Consider the following 21,354-nt stretch of genomic DNA (forward strand, 5'->3'; position numbering starts at 1 on the left):
CTCCTAGCCAAAGGCGCGGGAAATATTTAAAACAATTTTATTCATGAAAATATGCTGTACAATGCACTCTACACGGCCTCGACACGGCACACACGCACACGCACACGCTGACGGCACGGCCACGGTACACTGCCTACGATATGCGCCGGGGACGCCGCGCCCACAGCCCGCCCCGACAGGACGCTTATAAATACGGGAGAGAGGAGCCAGGACTGGCACGGAGAAAGGGTTGTCGGTTGCTGGCTCTCTGGAGAGGCTGAGACCAGCACTGGGGGGTGATGGGGAGGTTGGAAAACGGAATTGACTCCGACAGAGAAGGGGAGAAGCTAGGGCCGGCAAGGATGGGCGAGAGGCGCTGAACTGTGGGGGTGGGGGTGGAAGGATGGTGTAGGGCTGAAGGCGGACAGCTCAAGGGGAACAGCCAGTAGGTAGGTGTGAGTGTGTTTTCGGGAGGGGATTGCTGGCTTGGGGTGGGTGAGGCTAAGACCAGTGGGAAAGTGTCACTTGGGAACTAGAGCGCAGTTTGGGGTGGGCAATTCGTCATGGTGAGGGCCCCGCAAATGAAACTGAAGATTCGGAGACCCCCGCCCCATCTCCAGGTTGGCTTCCCAGACCGGCGCGGCCGCTTGCTCCTCCGCATTCCACCCAGCCCGGAATTCAGCCTCCACTCCCAGGCTTCCTGCCCAGGGAGGAGGAGGAGTGGGTCTCAGGAGTTTGGGCAGGAGTGGCGGGGTGCCCAAGCCCCTCCCCACCACTTCCCTCGGTGGTCAGCTTCGGAGGGATGTCTCTAGCTGGGCTGGGGCTGCCTCCTGGATCCTCCCGTGGAGCTGGAGTCGGGGGTGGGGATCCGGGGATCAGGATGGGAAGACACAGGCCCCTCGGGGGCGGGGCCGGCACCCAGGGCGCGGGAGGCGGCCCTCAGCCCGGTACCCAGCTCTGATTGGGGGGCGGGGCCCCGGCCAGGCCGGGCGGCGGCGGAGGCAGGGCCGAGTCGAAGTTGAAGTCCATTTCGTCGCTGTCCATGAAGTCGTTGAGGATGATGGACTCGACGTCGCACTCGAGGCTCCCGCTGAACATGTCGAGGTCCAGGTCTGCCGGGAAGCGGTCGGGCGCGGCACCCAGCGGCCCGGCGGCAGCGGCCGCATACGGCCCGGGCAGCGCGTCCAGCAGGAGGCCGCCGGGCGGGGCCCCGAAGGCGGCCGCGTGGCCCGGCGGCGCCAGGCCCGGGGCGCCCGCCTCGCCGGGCAGCGTCATAAGGCTGATGGGGTGGGCTAAGGCACTGCGCGAGGGCACCGGCGGCGCGTACGGGGCCGCCCCCTTGCCGGGGTAGGCGGCTGCCGCGCCCGCCAGCGCCAGCTCCCCGGGCGCGCCCAGCACCGGGCCGGGCCTGGGCGCGGGCGGCGGCGGCGGCGGCAGCAGCGCGGGCAGCGCCCCGGGCCGGAAGGGCGCGGCGGCCGGCGCGAAGCTGGCCTGCTTGTTCTCCTGGATGGTCTGCATGGGCAGGCGGCGCAGCGCGCCCAGCGCCGGCGGCCCGAAGCCCCCGCCCCCGCCGTAGGCGCCGCCCTTGCAGCCCCCGAAGTAGGCGGGCGTCCCGGCGCGGGCCCGTGGCCCGTACGCGTCCTGCGCGCCGTCCAGCAGGCCCTCGGGCAGCCCCGCGCCGCCGCCGCCGTGCAACCCCAGCGGGCCCCCCAGCTCGGCCAGGCGGGGCAGCTCCCCGGGGCAACGCGCACCCAGCGCGGGTGACAGCGCGCTCGCCGGGCTCGGGTACATGAGCGGCGAGGACGGCGCCAGGGCCTCCAGGGCCTCGTCGTCCTCCAATTCAGCCGCCTCCCCGAGCAGGGGTCTCCCGCCGCCGCGGAAGTCGGCCCACGCCTCGTAGTCGTCGCTGGCGTGCGAGGCCGGGCTGGTGGCCCACTTGGCAGGCAAGGGCCCCGGGGCTGCTGCGCCCGGGGGGCTATGGTCGGGGCTCCGCTCAGGTGCCTGCAGCTGTTTCTTCTTGCTCGCCTTGCCCTTGATGCGCAGGAACTTGGCCCCGTTGTCCATGGACACGGCCCTGCGCCGCGGGGTCTTGCCCGTCTTGCCGCCCTCGGGGTTCAGCATCCACCACGAGCTCTTGCCAGTGCCTTCGTTCTGCACGCGGATGAAACGGGTGTGCAGCGACAGGTTGTGCCGGATGGAGTTCTGTGGCCGGAGACAAGGACGTGGGTGGGGGAGTGGGAAGTGAGGAGGCCATGAGGAAAGGGGGGACGGGAAAGAATAGGGAAAGAGGCGAGAGGATAAGAGAAAGGAAAGAGCCAGAAAGGGGAAGGGGATAAAGAGGTTGGGGGAACAGGTGTTAGTACCAAGTGGGACAAACCCGGAAGACCCATCCTCTGCCCCGCCCCCCACAGGCAATGCCCAGAGGGTGGGGCCCGAGCTTTGGGCCTGGCCTTTCCGGAAGCATCGCCGAACCTGAGGGCGACTCTTAAGGGGCCTGCAGCAGGGGAGCAGGACCCGTCTCCCCAGCCCCGCCCCGCCCTGCCCCGCCCCGCCCCGCCCATAGCTAGCCAGCCTGCCAGGCCCCCAGCAGATTATGTAAGGGCTCCTGCCGCCGCGGCTCATTTGTCTGCCCCCCTCCCTCCCCAGCCTGGCATGGCGCCAGGAGCCCGAAAACCCAGGGCTCCAGAAATCAATCTCGCGGTGACTGATTAAGCCCTGTTTAGAACTAATTGCTCTTTCGTGTGTGGGGAGAATAAATTACCTGCTTTAATTTCGTGTCTTTAAAATGCAACTGCAGGTAGAGAAGGCTGTTAACCCTTTGCTGGCGAGGCCTGGCCAGGGAAGGCGGAATAGGCTGGGGTCCCCAAGGTGGGTATAGGCCCGAGACTTTTCAGAGATTTCCCCCAACGCCTCTGAGCTCCCGGGAACTCCACAGAGGCCTTGGATCCCAGCAAGCCCCTCAAAGCACATCCTCTGGCCATGGAGACCTCAGACCCCACCTCTGCTTGGTGCCCACCGTCAGGCCAGCCCAGCTCTCCAGCCTGCCCTTTCGGCCACAGCCCACCCTCCCCTCCTGACCCACCTGGAGCAGAGGAGTTCTGCCCTCACAGCCCCTTCGGTGGAACCTTCACAAGATCCCCACAAAGCAGGTGGCACAATCCCCCTTTACAGACGAGAAGACCAAGCCTCAGGAGGTGACGTGGCTTGCCCAACGCTACGTGGCCCTTTCTGCTGTCCCTCCGTACCTCCCTGGGCTTCCCCTTTGCCACCCCTGCATATCCCCTTCTGAATGTCTGCTGTGCCAGTCTCTAGCGATGCCCCTGTCGCTGCCTGCTTTTGCCAAGAAGACAGGGGAGCCCACAGCTCCACTGGCCTGGCTCCCCTCAGGAACCTGGAGGAACAGAACTTCTGCTGGGCCTCCCACCTGGTGTCCTTGACCTCCTGGCTCAGCAACTGCTGTGCAAACAGCATGGGCTTGGGTGTCAGAAGGGCCGGGCAGGATGCCTGGCTCTGTTCAGCCACCTAGCTATGTGACCATGGGCTGTTGGCTCAACCGCTGTGAGCCTTAGTGAAGTCGTCTGAAAAAAATGGGCCACATTGAGTAAGCACTTAGAAGGCTGTTAGGTCACTGCCTGAGATAATGTGTGTGGGTGAGCGCTTGGTGAACCCACCAGGTGCTCATCAACGTTGGTTCAATCCCTCACTCTGGCCAGAGGACCTCGCCTCTTAGGTCACACAACAGACCTGCTCTGTCTCTACCTCCTTAATACCATCCTGAGCATGACTGTGCTGGGCACTAACAACCCTGGAAAGCCAGCATTACCACGTCTCATGGACCAGGGAGCAGAGGCCCAGGGGCGTGATGTGACTTGCCCATGGTCCCACAGGCTGCAATGCCAGGTACCACTCCATCCAGATCTGCCCAGCTCACGGACCTGCTCTTAACTCATTAATCCACTGAGCCCAGTAAGCACTGATCCGTGAGGGCTCTCCCGCCCCGGCCTCCCTCCCACCAGTCTCCAGGAGGAGGAGTCCTTCCTGCTGCCCAGGGTTCGCTCCCACCCCTCGCCTCCAGCTCCAGGTACCGCCCTGACTCTTCAGGGCCCCAGGCTCCCTATCTCGAGCACTTTCTGGTCTTTGGAGGTAACAGCTGGGGCTCCAACGCCCCTCCCAGAGTTGCGCTGCCTGGCTTCTCCTGGGGCCCTGAGAGGAGGGGAGCTGGACCCCTAGAGAGTGGTGCTCTCTCAAGTAGATACCCCCTTCCCACTCCTGCCCCTGCACCTGGCGCCCCAGCCCCTCCCCCACACCTGTGTTCAGGGGCCTGGAGGCCTTGGTTCTCTTCCCCTGTGGAACTCTCTGGCTCACCAAAAGCTCCACCTCCCAGCTTCTGCAGCTGGAGGTCAGTACGGCAACACCTGTTTATCAATGTCACTATGTGCCAGCCTGGTTCTGAGTGCTGGGGGTCGGGGGAGAAGGAAGGAAGGACATTGCCAGGTACCAGCATCTGCTCAGAACCTGCCTGTTCAGACCTATAAGCGTTATAAGTACTTTATCTCACGTAGTCGTTCTGTCAAACTCCATACAAGTCAGGGATTGGGATCCCTATCTCAGGATGAGGAGAGTGAGGCTCAGAGAGGTTAAGTAAGTTGCCAAGGTCACACAGTTTTAAGTGGCAGAGCCAGGTATTGATTTCAGTTAATCTCACCCATGAGTCTAAAGGACATCGCATTCCACCAGGGGAGAGAGAAAGGAGTCAGAGAATTTCCAAAGAATCTTAGGAAGCCAGTACTCCAGTGCTTCTCAAACTTTCCATGTAAACTCTCTCTAGAAGCTGGTAGCATAGGAAGACTGGGGGCACGTTGCAAGGTCAAAATTTCCTATAAGACTTGTGCTTTGTTTTTAGAGTTCAAGGGGATTTTGCATTGTAATTCCTAATACGTCCAGATTTTCTGAATGTAAAAATAATGTTTTAGATTCTGTTTACCAAGAGCACATGTTCCAAGCCTCTGAAGGTTTGCGTCCTTCCCTGCTCTGTTCCCTGTCCAGCCAGGTACCCCTGGGAGCTTGAGCCCCAGCTGAAACCACGGCTGGTCCAACCTGGAAAGAAGAAAGGTCTTGCCCAAGGTCACCAGGACCTGGTGGTAGAGCAGGGATTCCGGCCCAAGCCTCCCGAGCCCCAGCCTGAGGCTTTACCCACGCCACCAAGGCTGACCTGGAGCAAGTCCCTCCTTCTCTCCAGCCTCAGTTTCCCTACTGGGAAACTGATGAGATGGGCCAACTGTACTCTGGGGACCTTTTCGATTTGATACTGAAAGTTCTTAGAATCATCTAGTCCAGAAGTTTTCAAACTTTTTTTTAAAGTACTGGAACTCTTTGAGTAAATGGAATCTAACACAAAACCTGAGTGTTGCACACTGAGGCCCTCCGGGAGTGGGGGTGGGGGCACCCGGGGCACCTGGGGCCCTGCCTGCTCAGCCCCCTCCCTTGCATTCTCACAGAAAACCAGGCCCCTGGGGAGGGATTCTGCTGGCCAGATGGATGGCGCAGTTGAGGCCTGGGGGGGCCATACCTTGCCCAGGGTCACCCGGGGAGGTGGCCCAGAGCTGTGCAAGGACCTAGGCCCTGACTGCCGAGGCCAGGCTCTGCACCAGGTGTGCACCACGGCTGTGCCCCAGGAGGGAAGCCCAGGCCCTGCAGCCCCGTCTGGCTCCTCAGGGCCCAGCCACCTGGTACCAATCAGAGCTCCTGGCCAAGATCCAGTGGCAAGCGCCGATCACAACTCACCCACGAGGCCTCCTGGGAGGCCAGAGGCCACAGAGGTGGTGAGGGAGGCCGAGGAGGGAGCCGCCTCTGCCAGGGCAGCAGTAACCAGGGCTCCCTCTCGGAGTCACCTAGCAACCTGCCACCACAGCCACGGCCCCGGCATGCCTGGGCTCCCCTGGTGCCCAGAGCTGGGCCAGGCTTCTGGGGCCTCACATCTCCCATACCTCCATGCAGGCCCGGGGCAGGTTCCCAGGGGAGACAGACCTCCCTAATTCAGGGCCTCAGGAGACCATCAGGGGGCAGAGGGAAGGGAGAGTGGGATACATTCCATGCCCATCTCCCTCTCTTTCAGAACCTGGGCCAGGGAGGCCAGCCTCTGGGGCCTCACCCACCAGGGAGGGGAGGCTGGCACAGGGCAAAGCGCATGGGCTCTGGGGTTGGATCTGGATTCCAGTTTGGGCTCCAATACCCACAAGCAGTGCGACCCTGGGGCACGATGCTTTGAACCTCCATTTCCTCACATAGCCACCCTGCTCCCCTGCAGCCCTCCTCCACGCAGACGCCAGCCAGAGGGGTCCTTCCGATAACCCCCATCCCGTCCAGTGCTGCCCACAAGCCTCTGATGCCCCCATCTCACTCTGAGTAAAGACGGGAGGCCTTGACACAGCCCACAGCCCCTCCACGACCTCTCAGACTCCTCCCCTAACGCGGTCCTGCTGGATCCCTCCCTCCTGCTCCTCAACCCTGCCAGGCAGCGTCCCGCCTTGGGGCCCCTGTCTCAGAGAAACGCCGTGCTCCCAGAACCAGATACATCCATCTCTCGTCTCCTTCAGGTCTTTCTTCAGATGTCACCTTTTGCAGCAAGGCCCACCCTGACCACTCTTGTAACAAGTGCTCCTCTTCCCTGCCATTTCTTGGCCCCCTTACCTTGCTCTAAATTTTTCTAAAGCAATTATTGCTTTCTAAATGAATATTTAATTTATATATATAAACTAATAAGTGCTATATATAAATATACAATTTATATTCTATATTATTTATTGTCTGGTTTCCCTATTTCATGAGTGATTTTTGTCCGGTTTTTACTGTACCCTCTGTGTTTGATACATACTAGGCATTTAATAAATGTCAGATGAATGAATGAGAGAGACTAAAGGGGGAATACTGTGTCACAGGGAGAATTCAGGAGACTAGGCAGAGTAGCTGGCACATGATACAAGCTCCTCCAGACTGGGCTGAGAGAAGGGAACATACAAGGAAAGACAAGCACGGGGTGGAGGAAATCAGGAACAGTGTGACCCACAGAGGGAACCACAGAGAGGAGTAAGGGCTCCCACGAGAGGTGAAGAAGGCCCCACAAGGTGCACAGTGCAGCCCCGACCCTGATGCCCAGATAGACTTGAGTAGCCCAGGGCTTGCTGGGGCCAAGGTTTCTTACAGCCTGTACCACCTGCGCCAGAAGACACTCCAGGAGTCCCACTGGGAACAGAAGAACCTTGTCCTTGCTGACGGTGCCTCCCTCATGGACAGGGTCTGATCCATTTGGTGGCAGGAGCTCATCTATCCAGCAGGACAACCTCATCTATTCCCAGGACACCCTTCGCCCACGAGCAGTAATGCATTCCTCTGACAGCACAACCCCATTTATCCAGCACACCAGTCCCATTTATCCAGCAAGTACAACCTCATTTGCTAACAGCACTCCATTCACCTGACGGGCCCCCTCATTTATCCAGCAGGACACCCTCATTTATCCTCCGAATGGAAGGCTCTCCTTCCTCCTGTGGTGTGGCTGTGTTCTCTGACAGTGTGACCCGACTGATCCAGCAGGACGTCATCTCTCCTACAAGTACACTTCATCCCCTGACAGTACAACCTCATTTATCTAATAATGCAGCCTCACCTTGCCTCCAAGTACCACCTCATTCCCTGACAGTACAACCTCGTTTATCTTCCACTACAACCTCATTTCTCCTCCCAGCACAGCTTCATTCTCTGATAGCTCAGCCTCATCCAATCTTACTTTTCCAGCCAGAGCCCACCAGATTTCTGAGTGGGGAGGGGGGAGGATGGAGAGAAAAGGGGTTCCACCATTTGCTGTCCCCTGCCTACAGAGAGCTGCCTGGTGCTGTCACTATGTCCAGTCCCGCCCAGGCCCAAAAAGGCCCATGGACTGAGTCCTAGGTTGCCTGGCCCAGCCAGCGCTCCACCATTGCCCTGTCTCCTGTTTTGTCCCCTCTAGGGCTAAAGAGGGCCCACAGGATGGATTTCCTCCAGCTTTCCAGGATTTGATTTGTAGCTTTGGCTGATTTCTGTGGCATGGATACTCCCATCATAGCCAATTTTAAGCTGCCAGCATGACGTTACTGAGTGCAGAACGGGAAGAAGTGTGCCCGATCGGCTCTCGTGAGCCCGCGGAAGGCAGCTCCAGCACACCACTGCCACGTGCTTCCAATCCCGAGGCAGGAGAAGGGCACCGCCTACGACATGCCAGACCCAGGCTAGGGTCTTTGATGCAGTTCTTCCTCTGATCCTGATAACCACCGAAATAGCAAGGAGGTAGTGCTATTTTACCAAGGACGGAACTGAGCCTCAGGCAGATTAAATGACTCCCGAGGCCACGAAGCTGGGAAGTGATGGAGCCAGGTCTGGGTCTCAGGGCTGTTGGATTCCAAAGGCAGGGCTCTTCCCATCCTCACCCCCAGTGTGACGGGGGACACTGCCCTGCTGCCCACCTCAGGGGCCATCCCTGCCTTGGTTCTCAAGCCCAAGGTTCTTCGCTTTCATCAGAAACAGGAGACCCAAGTCTGGTGCCCCCCACCCACCATGAGCCCTGTGCTACCACCTGGCCTCCCTGGCACCTGGGGGTTCCAGGACCCACCCAGTTCAGTCCTGGGTCTTGTGTCCATCCATCCAAGCCCGAAGCCAGGTATGGACACCTCTCCAGGTACCATCACTGTCCAAGCTTCAGCCCAGCCCCTCCCCTCAGGAAGCCGACCCTGCCTACCAGAGGGGGTGATGACCCAGCTCCTCCCTTTAATGCTTCCCTGAGCAGACACCACCTGTGGGGCTGAGTGAGCGCTCCATCCCCACCGTGACTCCCATTTCCTCTCTGCCTCCTTCCTTCCCACCCTTCCTGCAGGAAGAAAGGTCAAGGGCAAGGGTTGGAATCCCAACTTCACCCATGTGACCTTGGGCCTCCCCTGTAAAAGAGGGTAGCAATCCCAACATCCACGGATGAGATCCCACATGGCAAGAACCTCATCCCCTCCCTGTCTCAGAGCCCCAGGAGTAGCTCCTGTCCCAAGCCTTGCCCCCCACCCCACTGTGCGGCCCCAGTCTGACCCAGGAACACACATGTGTCTCAGACAGAGCCACAGACTCTCTGGGGGTCACTTGCTCTGCTGCCTGAGATGAAGCTGTGGCTGGCGCTCAGTCCAGGCAGGCTTCCTGGCAGAAGGGGTGACCTGGATGACCTCTGGGGCCTGAGGCCACGTGCAAATCCTTGGCAGTAGGGTCTGTAGTGGAGGAGGGGTAGAAGCGCAGGTGGGGGCATCAGGGCCACAGGTGTCAACAGGTGAGTGGGCTTGGGGTCAGCGGTGGAACAGAAGTGGGCAGCCAGGGGCCAGGAGGAATCAAATGTCCAAAGCAAGGCATGAGGTCAAAGGACAGGCCCTGGCATCCCCCACGGCCACCCCAGAGACAGCAGAGCCCACACACCAGCAGCAGAAGCTCAAGCTCCGCCCCTCAAAAGCCCATGGCTCCTCATCCCCCCGGGCTTGGGTCCAACTCCAGACTGCTACTCAAGAGCTCTCTGATGCTCTCCAGCCTCATCACCTCCATTCCCTTAAGCCCATCGGGGGCTCCAGACACCCTGGATGCCTCACACCTCCATGCCTTTGCACATTCTGGTCCCTTTGCCCTTCCCTCTCTCTGCTTGACCAGTTCCTGCAGCTCCATCAAGACCTGCTCTGTGGCATCTTCCTAGTCGCCTCCACAAGCTCCAAGAATAGCTGCTCCCACCTCAGTGCTCCTGCAGAAATCTAACTGCAAACTGGAGTATAATTGTGTATGAGTCGGCCTCCCCACTTGAACTTTCTGGGGCAATGTCTGGCTCACAGTAAGTCCACACATAGGATGGAGCTCTCAGCAGCCACGAACCACTCAGGCCTGGCAGTTCTGCGCAGTTTCTGTCCAGCAAAACCTCAGGCCAGAGCCCCAGGCCTCGCCTCCTCCCTCCTGGTTTCCCCTCCCTCCCGTTCCTGTGGCCTCTGCCACCTCCCTTCCTTTCCTCAGCACTTCCTGGCTCCTCAGGAGAATTTAGCAAAGGAAAGAAACGACCATTTACTGAACATTCACCAGGTGCAATGCACCGTGCTGGCACTCAGCGATTAAAATCCTATTGAGTCTTTGTGACAACCCTCTGAGCTGGTTCATCATCCTTGTTTTAGAGATGAGCAACGGAGGCTCCAAGAGACAAACTGACCTGCCCGAGGTCACATGGGTGTTGTAAGCAGCAGTGCAGGAATTCACACCCAGGGCCCTCCCTCACTTTTCCTCCCACCCTGAGATGCCTCTAGGGAGGGGCCCATGCCAGGCAGAAGCTCCAGAGTGGGCCTGGGGTGGGGGTGGGGGCTGTCCACACTGGCTTAGCAACCCCTCCACACTCTTTCCTCCTTCATCCAGGATTAAAGGGGATCCCGGAATGCAAAGCCATTCAGGCTTCTCCCTGTGTCCATTCAGTCTGAGCCCCCTCCATCCCTCCCTCCCTCTGCATGCAGCACCTCCCCACACCCCTGCCCCAGGCCCTGGGAGCAGCTGCGGTGACCTCACCCAGCCCTGCCCTGGGCCTGGCTCTGGGGAGGGCCCAGCAGCTGTGCCCCAGCCCTGCAGGCTGGCTCCTAAGGGGAAAAGAGGAGGAATGGGCATGGTGCCAAGAGAACCATCTGCTCTCCCAGGGGCACGGCCACCCGCACAGACACCGGCCTCGCCCCCAGGGGCCGCCCTTGGCCCTCTGTCCCCACGCCAAGGGGCTCCAGAAGCCCAGGGCAGCCCACCCAGACCGGGGCAGCAGCCGTCATCTGCCATCTGTCTTCTGGATACTGAGAGGTCCTTGCAGGACATGTTGGAGCATGAATGTCCGCTGAAAATGAACAAGTGCTCAGGGTAAGTTCTGGGTGCAGAGGCCAGAGGCCCGGGCTAGGTGTGCTGACCACTGCCTGCCCCAGCCCAGGCCTGCTGGGCCAAGAGTCGGAGATCCCCTTGGGGGGGCGGTTAGGGCTCCATCCCCTCACATCTGCTCAGCTGGCAGGTGCCTCTGGCGGAGGGCAAGCCCCTTCCCCCACAGCCAGAGCTCAGGTTACAGAGGAGGCAAGGCCAGCTGAGGACAGGGGGAGGGGACATGAGGGGTGGAGGAGGCATCACAGCTTCCCAGAGTGTTGGGGGAGGGGAATTCAGATCTCGAGATTGGACTCAGCCAGAGAGGGAAGGGCTGTGCCCAAGGTCACACAGCCTTGAAGTGGGCAAAGAGGAGCAGGCATCCCGGGACAAGAGCCCTGGGTTCAAGGGTGACCTTGAGCAAATCATTGCCTTTATCTGTAAAAATACAGAGCCTCAAACCTGCACGCTTCCCTCCCAAGGCCATGGGGAAGGCTCTGGAGGCTAGAAAGTAGTGGGTCAACCTAAGGGCAGGACGAAGCTTGGACATCCTGAATATCTGACACCTTTGGGACAGAAAAGAAGGCATTAGAGGAAGGACACCACTCCCCCAACATGCACAAGTCAGTGTCCCTCAGGGATCAGGGCCCAGGGCCCCCCACTCGACACAGCAGTGGGAGGGGGGTCCTTTCCGTCACAGAGCAATGGATAACAGTCGTGATATTTGCCGATTTCTTGGGGACTTTACATGTATCCCTCCTGTATTTCTCACAATACAACTTGGGCATAAGTCCTATTATTATCCCATTTTGTGGAGGAGGAAACTGAGGCTCAGTTGCCCAAGGCCACATAGAGGGTGAGTGACGGAGCTCCGGTCAGCTCCTCCCTCCGGCCTCCAAGACCCATAAGCACACCTCTGCGCCTCACCTCCGAGATCCTCGAGGCACTGAAGGGTACTGAATGGCACGTCAGGCCTGGCATCTTGGACTCTTTGGGCTCCATCCCCCTCAGGCTCATCTTCTCCCCAGACCCCAGTCCCAGGCCCACACTGGGTGCTGGAGCCCGTCTCTCCCCTCATCCACCTGCCACACCACCCACAAGTGATTATTCTGCCAGGGTCATTCCCCATCCCCCACAGCTTGGAGTGCCAGCTGCCCAGCTTGGCATTCAAGGCCACTAACCATCAGGCCTTGGCTTGCTTCTCCAGCCTCAAGTCCTACTGGGCTCTGGCCAACACAGCCAGACCCTGCCCGGCTCCTAAAGAGGCCTGGGGGTTGCACCTCCTTTACCTGGTTCCCCTCCCCCACCTCCAAACACCTATGGCTCATTATCTGGCCCTCCATCATGACCCCGGGCAGTCTTTATCCTGAATCAAAATCAGGAGTCCTCATCTTCTCTCCCCAGCTTCACCCGTGGACACCTCAAAGTCAGGCAGCCAGTCCAGCGCCCCTGAGCAGCACTGCACAGTCGGTGCCGGGTGGCTGTAGGAGCAGAGGGAGGAAGCTGCCATCAACCTTGGTGCCTGCAGATGGGGAGGGTGGGGTATGGACAACATCAGGCTGGTCAGGCCCTGTCCTCAGGGAGCTCTCTGTCTGAGAAAAGGAGCCAGCGACCCCAGAGCCATCCTCCAGGCTGGAAGCCCCAGGGCCAAACTCCTAGGGAGAGCAGAGAGGCAATGACAGGGGCCTGGACAGGGGTGGAGGGGGAGGCCAGTTTGGAATGTCCTAGCCAGAGCAATGGGCTAGGGAGGAGTGGGCCCTGGGGAGTTTCCTTTCTGTCTCTTACAGTGGGATACTATGAAAGCCACTTTAATTCTCTGCCTTAGTTTCCTCATCTGCAAAACGGGGACAGTAACAGGACCAGCCTCACAGTGTTGCTGTGAGAATTAAAGGAAAGCATGTATGTAATGGCACAAGGCAATTGAATCCTGAGCTGGAAGAGTTCACTGTGGCTACAGCAAGGGCCAGAAGCTGGTGAGTGATGTGGCTGGAGAGCTCACTGGGGCCAGGTGGCCAAGGCCTTGAGTGTCATGCTGAGCCCACTGGACTGGCTCCTGTAGGAACAGCACCGTGTGGTACACATGCTCTCGTCCCCTCCACCAGATGGGGAGCTCTCAGAGAGCAGGCGCTGCGCTGCTCAGTTTCCTCACTTTTCTGGGTCCAGAGAGACCTCCTGAGTATTCACACCAACCCTGGCCCCGCCTCCTGCAGCCAAAGCTCTGAGTGGCACAGTGCATCGGCCCTGGCTGCTCGCTGCATTCTCTCCATCCGTGTTCTATACAGCGCGACTGCTAAGACATGAGGGATGAGCGAACGTGTTGGAGATGGGGGGTCAGGCCCTTCGGGCTGACTGCATGGGGTTCAGTTCTCTGGAGGACCCAGAAAAAGTGAGGAGGAGAGGAGTGGGCTCACCCTGGACAGCCTGCTTGGAGGAGAAGCTGGTCCACACCAGGGCAGAAGAAAGGAGGGAGAAGCAGGAACCCGGGAACCACCATCTAAGGCATTGCTTCAGAATCAGACCTGTCACTAGACAGATCTGTTAAAATATAGGTTCCATGGGCCCCCCACTGAGAGCCTGCTAGAGATGGTGTGAGATGGGGACTGGAAACCTGTATTACCTCAAAGCTTCTGGGTGACTCTGATCATCAGCCAGGTTTGCCAACAACTAAGGATTTAAGGCAGGAATTCTCAGGGGGACGCAGTGGGTTCCAGAATCACCTGGGAGGCGGGTCTTTGTTCAAACCACTCAAGCACCCCGCCTAGTTTCGGAGGAGTGTCCCAAGGGATCAGTCCATGAGTCGGTAGCTACCTTGTGAGCACGTGACAATGGCAGTGGGTGTGTGTTGAGAACTCCAGTGGCAGGTGTAAAGGCGGCAATGTGAGGGAGATCAGAGGCAGGAAGGACAGCGGGAGGGAAGGCAAGGTCTGGACAAGGCCAGCAGAGGGCCCAGGGGTCCAAATAGAGTAGTTTGGGCTTGGTTGGCTCCCAGGGGAACGGAGGAGCCCCAGAGGGTTCTGGAGCATGAGCGAGCCTTGGAGCAGAAGGGCTGGCAGGCATGTGGGGCTGAGACGGCACCGGCACTGGGAGATGGTGAAACATGGTAGAAACAGACAAGTCTGTGTCTAAATCCAGGCTGAGCCTCATCCCAGCTATGCTGCCTTGGCCAAGTGACTTCATCTTTCTTGGCCTCCATTTCCTCAACTGCAAAATGGGGCTATTAACACACAGCTGGCAGGACCCAGGGAGGATGAAACGAGAGCATTTATGTGAAATGCCCAACTGACTGCCTAACACCCAGACGTTAACTCTCTTAATTTGTGTTCCCCTTCCCACAAGAGGCACCCCCCCCTTAGAGACCAGAGATGTTTCTCTGCAAAGAGGGAGGCCCTGGGGGGAGGGTGTGGGAGGCCCCTCCCCCACATGCCACCTGGCCCCCCTCCCACCTCCACATATGGGTTGGGGGGTGGGGAATGGCAGCAAACAGCCAAACCCTCCCAAACAGGAGTTGGTTTCCATGGTAACCATGGTGCCAGGAGGAAGGGGGGCACTCCAGATCCAGCTGTCCCCCTGAGCGCCCTACCCAGACCTCAGAGCCTCAGTTAATGCCCACCCAACACCCTGCACCCCCCCATCTGCCAGCTCTGGGGGCCAACCTGCGCTCCCTTCATTGTGCCCAGAGTACATCTGCCACCTGGGTACTGCCAGGGGCAGGGAGGCATCTCCGAGCAGGAGTCCCAAGTTCAAGTCCATCCACACCTGCGCTCACATACTTCCTCCCGTGAGAAGTCCTATTGGTATTTTGTGCCCTCGGTGCCAACTAACCCCTCCTGGTTCCTAGAACCAGAGCGTCTGTCAGTCACAGCGCCAAAAGGACCAGAGACCCAGTGAAGGCCCTTTGGACATCCAGGAGAATACTGAGGCCCAGAATCCACACACCTGGCTCAAGTTCCTACAGGTGCTCAGTCCACCCCCTCACCCACTCCCAACTCCATAACTCCAACTGACCCCAAAGAGCTGAACGAGGACACCCTGAGCCATGCTCCAGGGCGACGGGCCACAGCAGGAGAAGGAAGGAAGTCTTCACAACTTTAAGACCCATCTAGCAATACAATGGGCAGTCCCTGTCACTGGGAGTGTGTGAGAAGGGATTGAGCTGAGGAAGGAAGCGTGGTTCCCCTAGAGACCCAAAGTCTGATTCGGAGGTGGAAGGAGTGGGCACCAGTGTGTACCTGCTTCCCAGGTACCACCCCCAAGTTAGGAGGCAGGCCCAGAGGCTGCAAACAGGGAAAGGGTGCTGGTGAGTCAGCCACGAGGTAAGGGAGACAGTGAGGTGCCAAGAGGGCTCCCACTGCTATAGCTGGTGCACCCATATCCCAGGGGCTCACATCCATACACGGAGTCCATGACCACGCCCTCCCCTCACAGGACACAGACAGAGGGGCTTCCAAGGCCCCAGGACCCCATGTGGTGGCCACCACCAGCTACCACTCAAAGACAGGAGAAGGTGGGCTTTCAAACCCAAACACAAGACGCCCCCTCCAGCCCCCATAGTCTAGAAAAAGCTTGAGTATGGGGGTCATAAAGGGGTTCAACTCCCAGGCCTGCTACTTTCTAGGGATGTGACCCCAGGGCAAGTCACTTCTCCACCTGGGAAACGGGGATGCTAATACCCACCTGGAAGGACGGTGGCCAGGACTTGATGGGATGTGCCCTGGGCTAGTGGGCGTCTCTTTCCCAGCCCTCCCTCCTGTCTGGCAGCGGTCCCCCAAGCCAGTCAGTCTTGCAGCTGGAGTCCTCAGGGTGCGCACAGAAGGGGGCCCCAACCCGCAGAAAGTGGGGGCTGGGGGTGCTGAACTTTCGAACCCGCAAACCCCCCGCGCCGTTCATTACCTTAACACGAGTTAAAAATAACCGTCTCATCTCTTTAAATTAGTCTGTCTGCAATTACCGCCTGGCACGGCGCTGCCCGCCATCGTCCCGCTGGAGCGGCGCCAGGTGGCAGGCGGGGCCCTCACCCTGTCTGTCGGTCTGTCTGTCTGCCTGCCTCCTGGTCTCCCCCCTCGCCCGCCACCGCAGCACAGCTACCCCAGGGGCCTCCCGAGGCCCCACCTCCTGAGCTCCCCGAGTTGCACGGGGAGGGGGCAGGGCGGTGGGTGGTGGGAGCGAGGGGGCCCGGGTGCGCAGAGGCCTGGGGTGGGGGCTCCAGAGCACAGCAGCGGAGGAGGGGCGCTGGGAGGCCCGCGAAGCCGGAAGGGCCCGCAGCGCGCCAGCGCTCGTGGGTGGGTGTGAGCAGGTGGCCGTGGGAGTCTGCCGGGCGTGCCAGCAACTGTGCCAGGAGCGGCTGGCACGGGCTCGTGCCCAGGAGGCGGGCAGCTGCCAGCCCCCCGCTCGTGCAGTGCGGGGGGTGAGGACACCCCCAACCCGGGCTCACACCGCCTCCTCCCGCACCCCCACCAGCCCTTGGGGCTGGGGATCCCCGGAGGACAAAGGAGGAGGAGGGAGCCCTCCTGGAGCAGGCTGGGGGGAGGACGAGAGGGGGAGCCCTCCGCACTCACAACCACCGCTCAGCCCGCTCAGCCCGGCGGCAGCAGGACCCTCCTCCTGGCCTCTCAGATCAGGCCCTCCTGCTAGGCTCCATCCCACCTAGGACCTACTGGCCAGCCTGGCCAGATGGGGGTAGCGCCACCCCTCCCGATCCCACCCCCCAGCAGCTAGGCTGTTCCAGCCCTGAGGGAGAAGGGAAGTCCCCATCCACTGCACTCCTCCCCCACCAGGCCTGGGGACAGGAATGGGAGGTGCCCAGGCCTGGCCTGGGAGCTCCCAGGGGAGCTGGCAGCCAGGAAACACAAAAGCAGGCAGAACAACTCCAGGGGCGCTAAGTGGAAGGAGCGCCAGGACCCGGAGCAGCCTGGAAGGCTTCCGGGAGGAGTCCAGCGCTAGGGAAGGGGGGTCAGCCGCCTCTGAGAGGAAGTGGGAGGCTCTACCTGGATGGCGGATACCCACACTTCTGGGACACTGCAAAGGGATGGGGAGCTCCTGTCCAGGCCCTGTCCCAGGCCTGGAGACCCTCTGCCCTGAGGGGAACACTACCAGCCTCTCCGGTGGAGATCCTAGCACCAAGCCTGGCCTCTCCTCAGGCTGCAGCCCGTGGGGTGTCCTGTGCCTGCTGCTGGTCCTGCCTCCTCCAGTTCCTCTCCGCAGCACACCACAGGTGGAACCACAGGGCAAAGGAGGCACATCGGCCCCTCCTGACCTGACCCACTCTGCCTTTCCCATGCCACCTCCCTGCCATCCCTACCAGCCGTCGGCTCCAGCCTGGCACGCCCCACCGTCTCCCAAACCCAACACGTACAATTCCACCTCCTTGCCTTTGCACGTGCAGTCAACATGCCCTGCAAGACCCTCCCAAATTCTAACCCCCCAATGAAGGCAGCTCAGATCAAGTGTCACCTTCTGTGAGGGCCTGCCTGGCTCCCCAGGGTTCTAGCCCACCTTTCGTACAGCCCCCAACCCGGCCCTTCCTGCCTGTAAAACACAGGGCCTGCGTGTGGAACTGGCTGAGCTCTGGTGTGTCCTGAAGTCAGGTCCAGTGCCTTCCCCTTTGGTCCCCCCACTCCACCTAACACAGGGTGTGGTACACCCCTGGGGTTCAAGTGCAACACTTATGTGGGGGATGGGAGGAAGGAAGGAACAATGGGCCTGGGCCCCAGCCCTGGCACCTGAGGTGTCACACAGCCCCTGCTAACCAGAGGTTGGCTGGGAGTGGGGCATGGCCCCCCAACCAGGCTGCTTGGGGGACTGACTGGGAATGGAGGAATAGGTAGCAGGGGGGGCAGAATAAGGAGAAGGAGGCTCCCTGGGGAGCTGGATGAGGTGGGGTAGAAGGGGGACAGCCACGGAGAAGATGAGATGGGAAAGGCCAGAGGCCCCTCCGGACAGCCCTCCTCCAGGGCCTGGGTGGTCTCTGCCAGGGCCCAGGTCAGGAGCCCCAGCCTGAGGCTCCCTCTGCCATGCCCCAGCCCAGGACGAGCCTTCCAGGGCTCCTTCCTTCCTGAGCCCAGGCACAGAGAGGACCAGTGTGTCCCCAGCAGCGTGGCACAGTGGAAACCGCATCCAGTGGGCAGGCGGGAGACCTGGGCCATCATCCAGGACCTGCCGCTCATGGCTCGCGGACGACCTGAGAAGAGGCCCACCCCCTTCCGGGGCCTCAGTCTCACGGTCTGAGAAATGAACGCGTGGGACTAAACTATCTCCAAGCACAATTCCAACCACGTTCCAGGATTCAGACCTGCCCCAGTGTCCCCCTCCCATGGCCAGTGCCAGCAGAATACTATTCCGGAGGCTCTGCGGGGCCTGGGAGGGACAGGCACCTGGACTGGAGTCCAGCTTTCCCATCTACTGACTGTGTAACCTTGTGCAGTTCAGTCCTCCACTCGGCGCCTCAGTGCCCAGTTCTGTAAATGGTGACAGTAAAACCCTCCTCAGGGACTGGTGACAGCATCAAAAGAGACACCTGGCACCAATGCCTGAAGGTGTCTGGCACAGGGCTTGGCCCTGAAACCCTCAATGAACTACAGTTCTCGCCCAGCTTCCAGCCTCACGTCCCCTCTTGCCATCTTCCCCCATCATCCCTAATCCATCAGCCCAGCTGGAGCTCCACCTCCTGCAGGAAGCCCTCCTGGCTTACCCTGGCCCACAGTACCCTCCCTGGCCTCAGCATCCTCCGCACCATCCACCCATTTTTTCACTCATTCACCAGACATGCACGGGTGGCTCCTCGGTGCCAGGCTCTACGCTGGGTGCTGTGGGCACAGAGATTGCCCCAACACTGCCACTGTCTTCCAAAGGCAGGGTGGGGAAGGGAAATGAGACCTATGCAAGCAGGCAGAAGGCCACAGAAGAGGGAGTCCTGAGCTAGCTAAAAAGGGTTATGGAAGGCTTCCTGGAAGAGGCATCTGAACTCTGTGTCCTTGAGGACAGGGATTATATCCACAGGGAGAAGTGAAAGGTGGGACAGTGCATGGGGAGCAGGGAGGGAGGAGGGAGCAAGGCCCAAGAGCAGGACCCAGTTGGGAGGAATAAATGTTCTGGTGGGCGCTGAGCCCAAGAGGACCAGAGAGAGGATGGGGAAGGAAACTCACGTCTGCTCCTCCAGCCTGTGCCTCCAGCCCCTAGAGGCCACAGAGAGACAGAGAAGCTGCCAGCACGGAGCCTGAGACCCTGGGCTCCCAGGTCAGAGCACCCCGTGGCCCCTAAAAAGCAACCTCTGGGCATGTAGAGCTGCCCATGTCCACAAGCCTCCCCTCCTCCACTGGCACGCCTCCTTCCTCTGACCCTGTCTGCAGCCACCACCAGGCACAGCCCCCTCCCTCCATGGAGGCATGACTCCTTTGCAGAGACCCCGTCTCCCATAGGGAGCCTGACAGCTCACAGGCCCTAGGCACAGAGCCCCCCACCCCAAACTCCTCTCTCCCAAAGGCATTGACCATACCCATTCCCCAACAAGATGGCCAGAGGAGGGTCTGGAGGCCACAATCCAGTCAAGCCCCTGTCCCCTCCCAAGATGGCTCCCCCGTTTCCACTCCCTGGAAGGGAGGCCTCCCTGGGGTGCCCCTGCCCCTCCCCCCACTGCCAAATGCATCTGGGCTCAGAAAGCCAGGAAGTGGAAGACTGACAGCCTGAGGTGGGCAGGGAGAGATCCCCAGCCCTCAATAGGCTGCCCTTACACCAGCGGAGGTCATCACCAGCCCACCATGCTGGTCCAGGCAAGGGGGCAGCAGCTGCCCCACGGAGAACTCAGATCCCAGGTCACCTGACCCCTTCCCCCCCAAGGCTGGTTGGTGCCCTAGGGTGAACTCCTGGCACCACAGGAAGAACTGTGGGCCCAGGGTGGCACCCCTCACCCTAGGGCCAGCTCCAGGGAGGGCAGTAGGAAAGATCTGGGGGGAAAAAACCACTAGCCCCAAGTCATTACTGTAGCTGTTTAAGGAGGGTGCCTTGATGGAGAGGGTACAAGAGTAGCACAAAGCAGAGTCCCGGGGACAAGAGGGGCCCTGTGTCTGAGGCCTGGGAATAGGTTCCTCAGCTATGCTCCCAAGGACGGGGTGGGGTGCTCCTCGGGAGTGCCTCAAAGTGGCAGTCCCTTGTCACCTCACCAGACCTCCCACCCCGCATCCAGGGCACGCACACAGCTGCTCCCAGCACGCCCCCGCCTGTCTGCTGGCCGACCCAACGCCCTAGGCACACACTCCATGACCCCTGGGGGTGCCCCATGGTCTCCCTCCCGACCGCCCGTCTATCCGGAGCCTGGACGCACCTAGCAGCCCCTGGAAGCCCCAGCCGGCGACCCCAGCCCCCTCCACAGCTAGACGCCCCCACCTTCCAGCCGGCCGAGCTGTTGCTGTCGCCTTTATCCTTGAAGTAGGGCACGTAACGGACCATCCAGTCGTAGATCTGCGAGAGCGTGAGCCGCTTGTCCGGGGCGCTCTCGATGGCTTTGGTGATGAGGTCGGCGTAGGACAGGTTCCCCCACGCGTTCCGCCGGGAGCTCTTCGCTTTCCGCAGCGGTCCGACCTCCGCGCCCAGCGGCGGCGCTGGGGCCATCGCCGGGGCCGTCGCCCGGCGCTCCGGCCCACAGTCCTCGGCGCCCTCAGCCAACCCTGAACCCAGCGCTCCGTCCTCGTCGCCGGCCAAGTCGGGCTGCGGCAGGGGCCAGGTACACGAGCGCGGCCGGCTCTGCGGCGCGAAGTCCGGGTCCACGTCCACCTGATGCGCTCGCAGCTTCGCAGCCATGGTCCCGCCCGGCTCGGGCGAGGAGAGGAGGGAGGCTCCGCGGAGGGTGGGCGGGCGGCTCCGGGATCTGCGCGCCCCGGGGAGGCCCGCGGGAGGGGTCCCTGGCGGCGCCGGCTCAACCGCGGGGCGCCATGGGCTGGGGCGCGGAGACAGGGGGCTGGACGCGCTGGGAAGCCCAAAGGGAGGGAAAGATCAGGGCAGCGAGGGGGCGGCGGCCCCGGAGCCCAGCGGGCACACACCTCGCCCAGCCCGGCTTCTAGCACCTGCCGCCTGCCTGCGCCTGCAGCCACCGCCGCCACCGTCGCTGCCGCCGCTCCCCCGGCGCCGGCCCCGCGCGCGGGCCCCGCTCTCCCAGGACGAGGCCGGACTGCACCATGCCGGAGCCCGAGCCCGTGCCGGAGCCCGCCCGCCGCCGCCACCGCCCCGTGAATGCCGCCGCCGCCGCCGCTCCGGCTCCAGCGCCCGCTCCCGCGCCTGCCGCGCTCAGCGCCGGCTGCACCTCCGGACGGGCGGGGGACGGGGAGGGGGCGGGCCCGGAGCGGGAGGGGGCGGGGCGTGCCCGCCCGCAGCCGCGGAATCCTCGGCCTGCCCGGGTGCCCCGCCCGCGGCTCGGGGTGGAGGCGCGGGGCTCCCGGCTCGGGGCGACCCCGCCGCAGCCCCTGT

General features: G+C 61.2%; 1 protein-coding gene across 1 annotated transcript; it reads right to left on the bottom strand.

The window, feature by feature from the left end:
- Nucleotides 1-21: 21 nt before the first annotated feature.
- Nucleotides 22-21,341, bottom strand: FOXO6 (forkhead box O6). The gene is made up of 2 exons (XM_070593765.1): nt 20,278-21,341; nt 22-2,181 (listed from the first exon to the last, which is right to left on the bottom strand). Exons 1-2 carry the CDS (start codon nt 20,689-20,691, stop codon nt 919-921), a joined length of 1,677 nt encoding a protein of 558 aa, XP_070449866.1. The 5' UTR covers nt 20,692-21,341; the 3' UTR covers nt 22-918.
- Between the last annotated feature and the right edge of the window lie 13 nt (nt 21,342-21,354).

The sequence above is a fragment of the Equus przewalskii genome, chromosome 2 (assembly GCF_037783145.1).
Source record: "Equus przewalskii isolate Varuska chromosome 2, EquPr2, whole genome shotgun sequence".
Taxonomy (NCBI): Eukaryota; Metazoa; Chordata; class Mammalia; order Perissodactyla; family Equidae; genus Equus; species Equus przewalskii.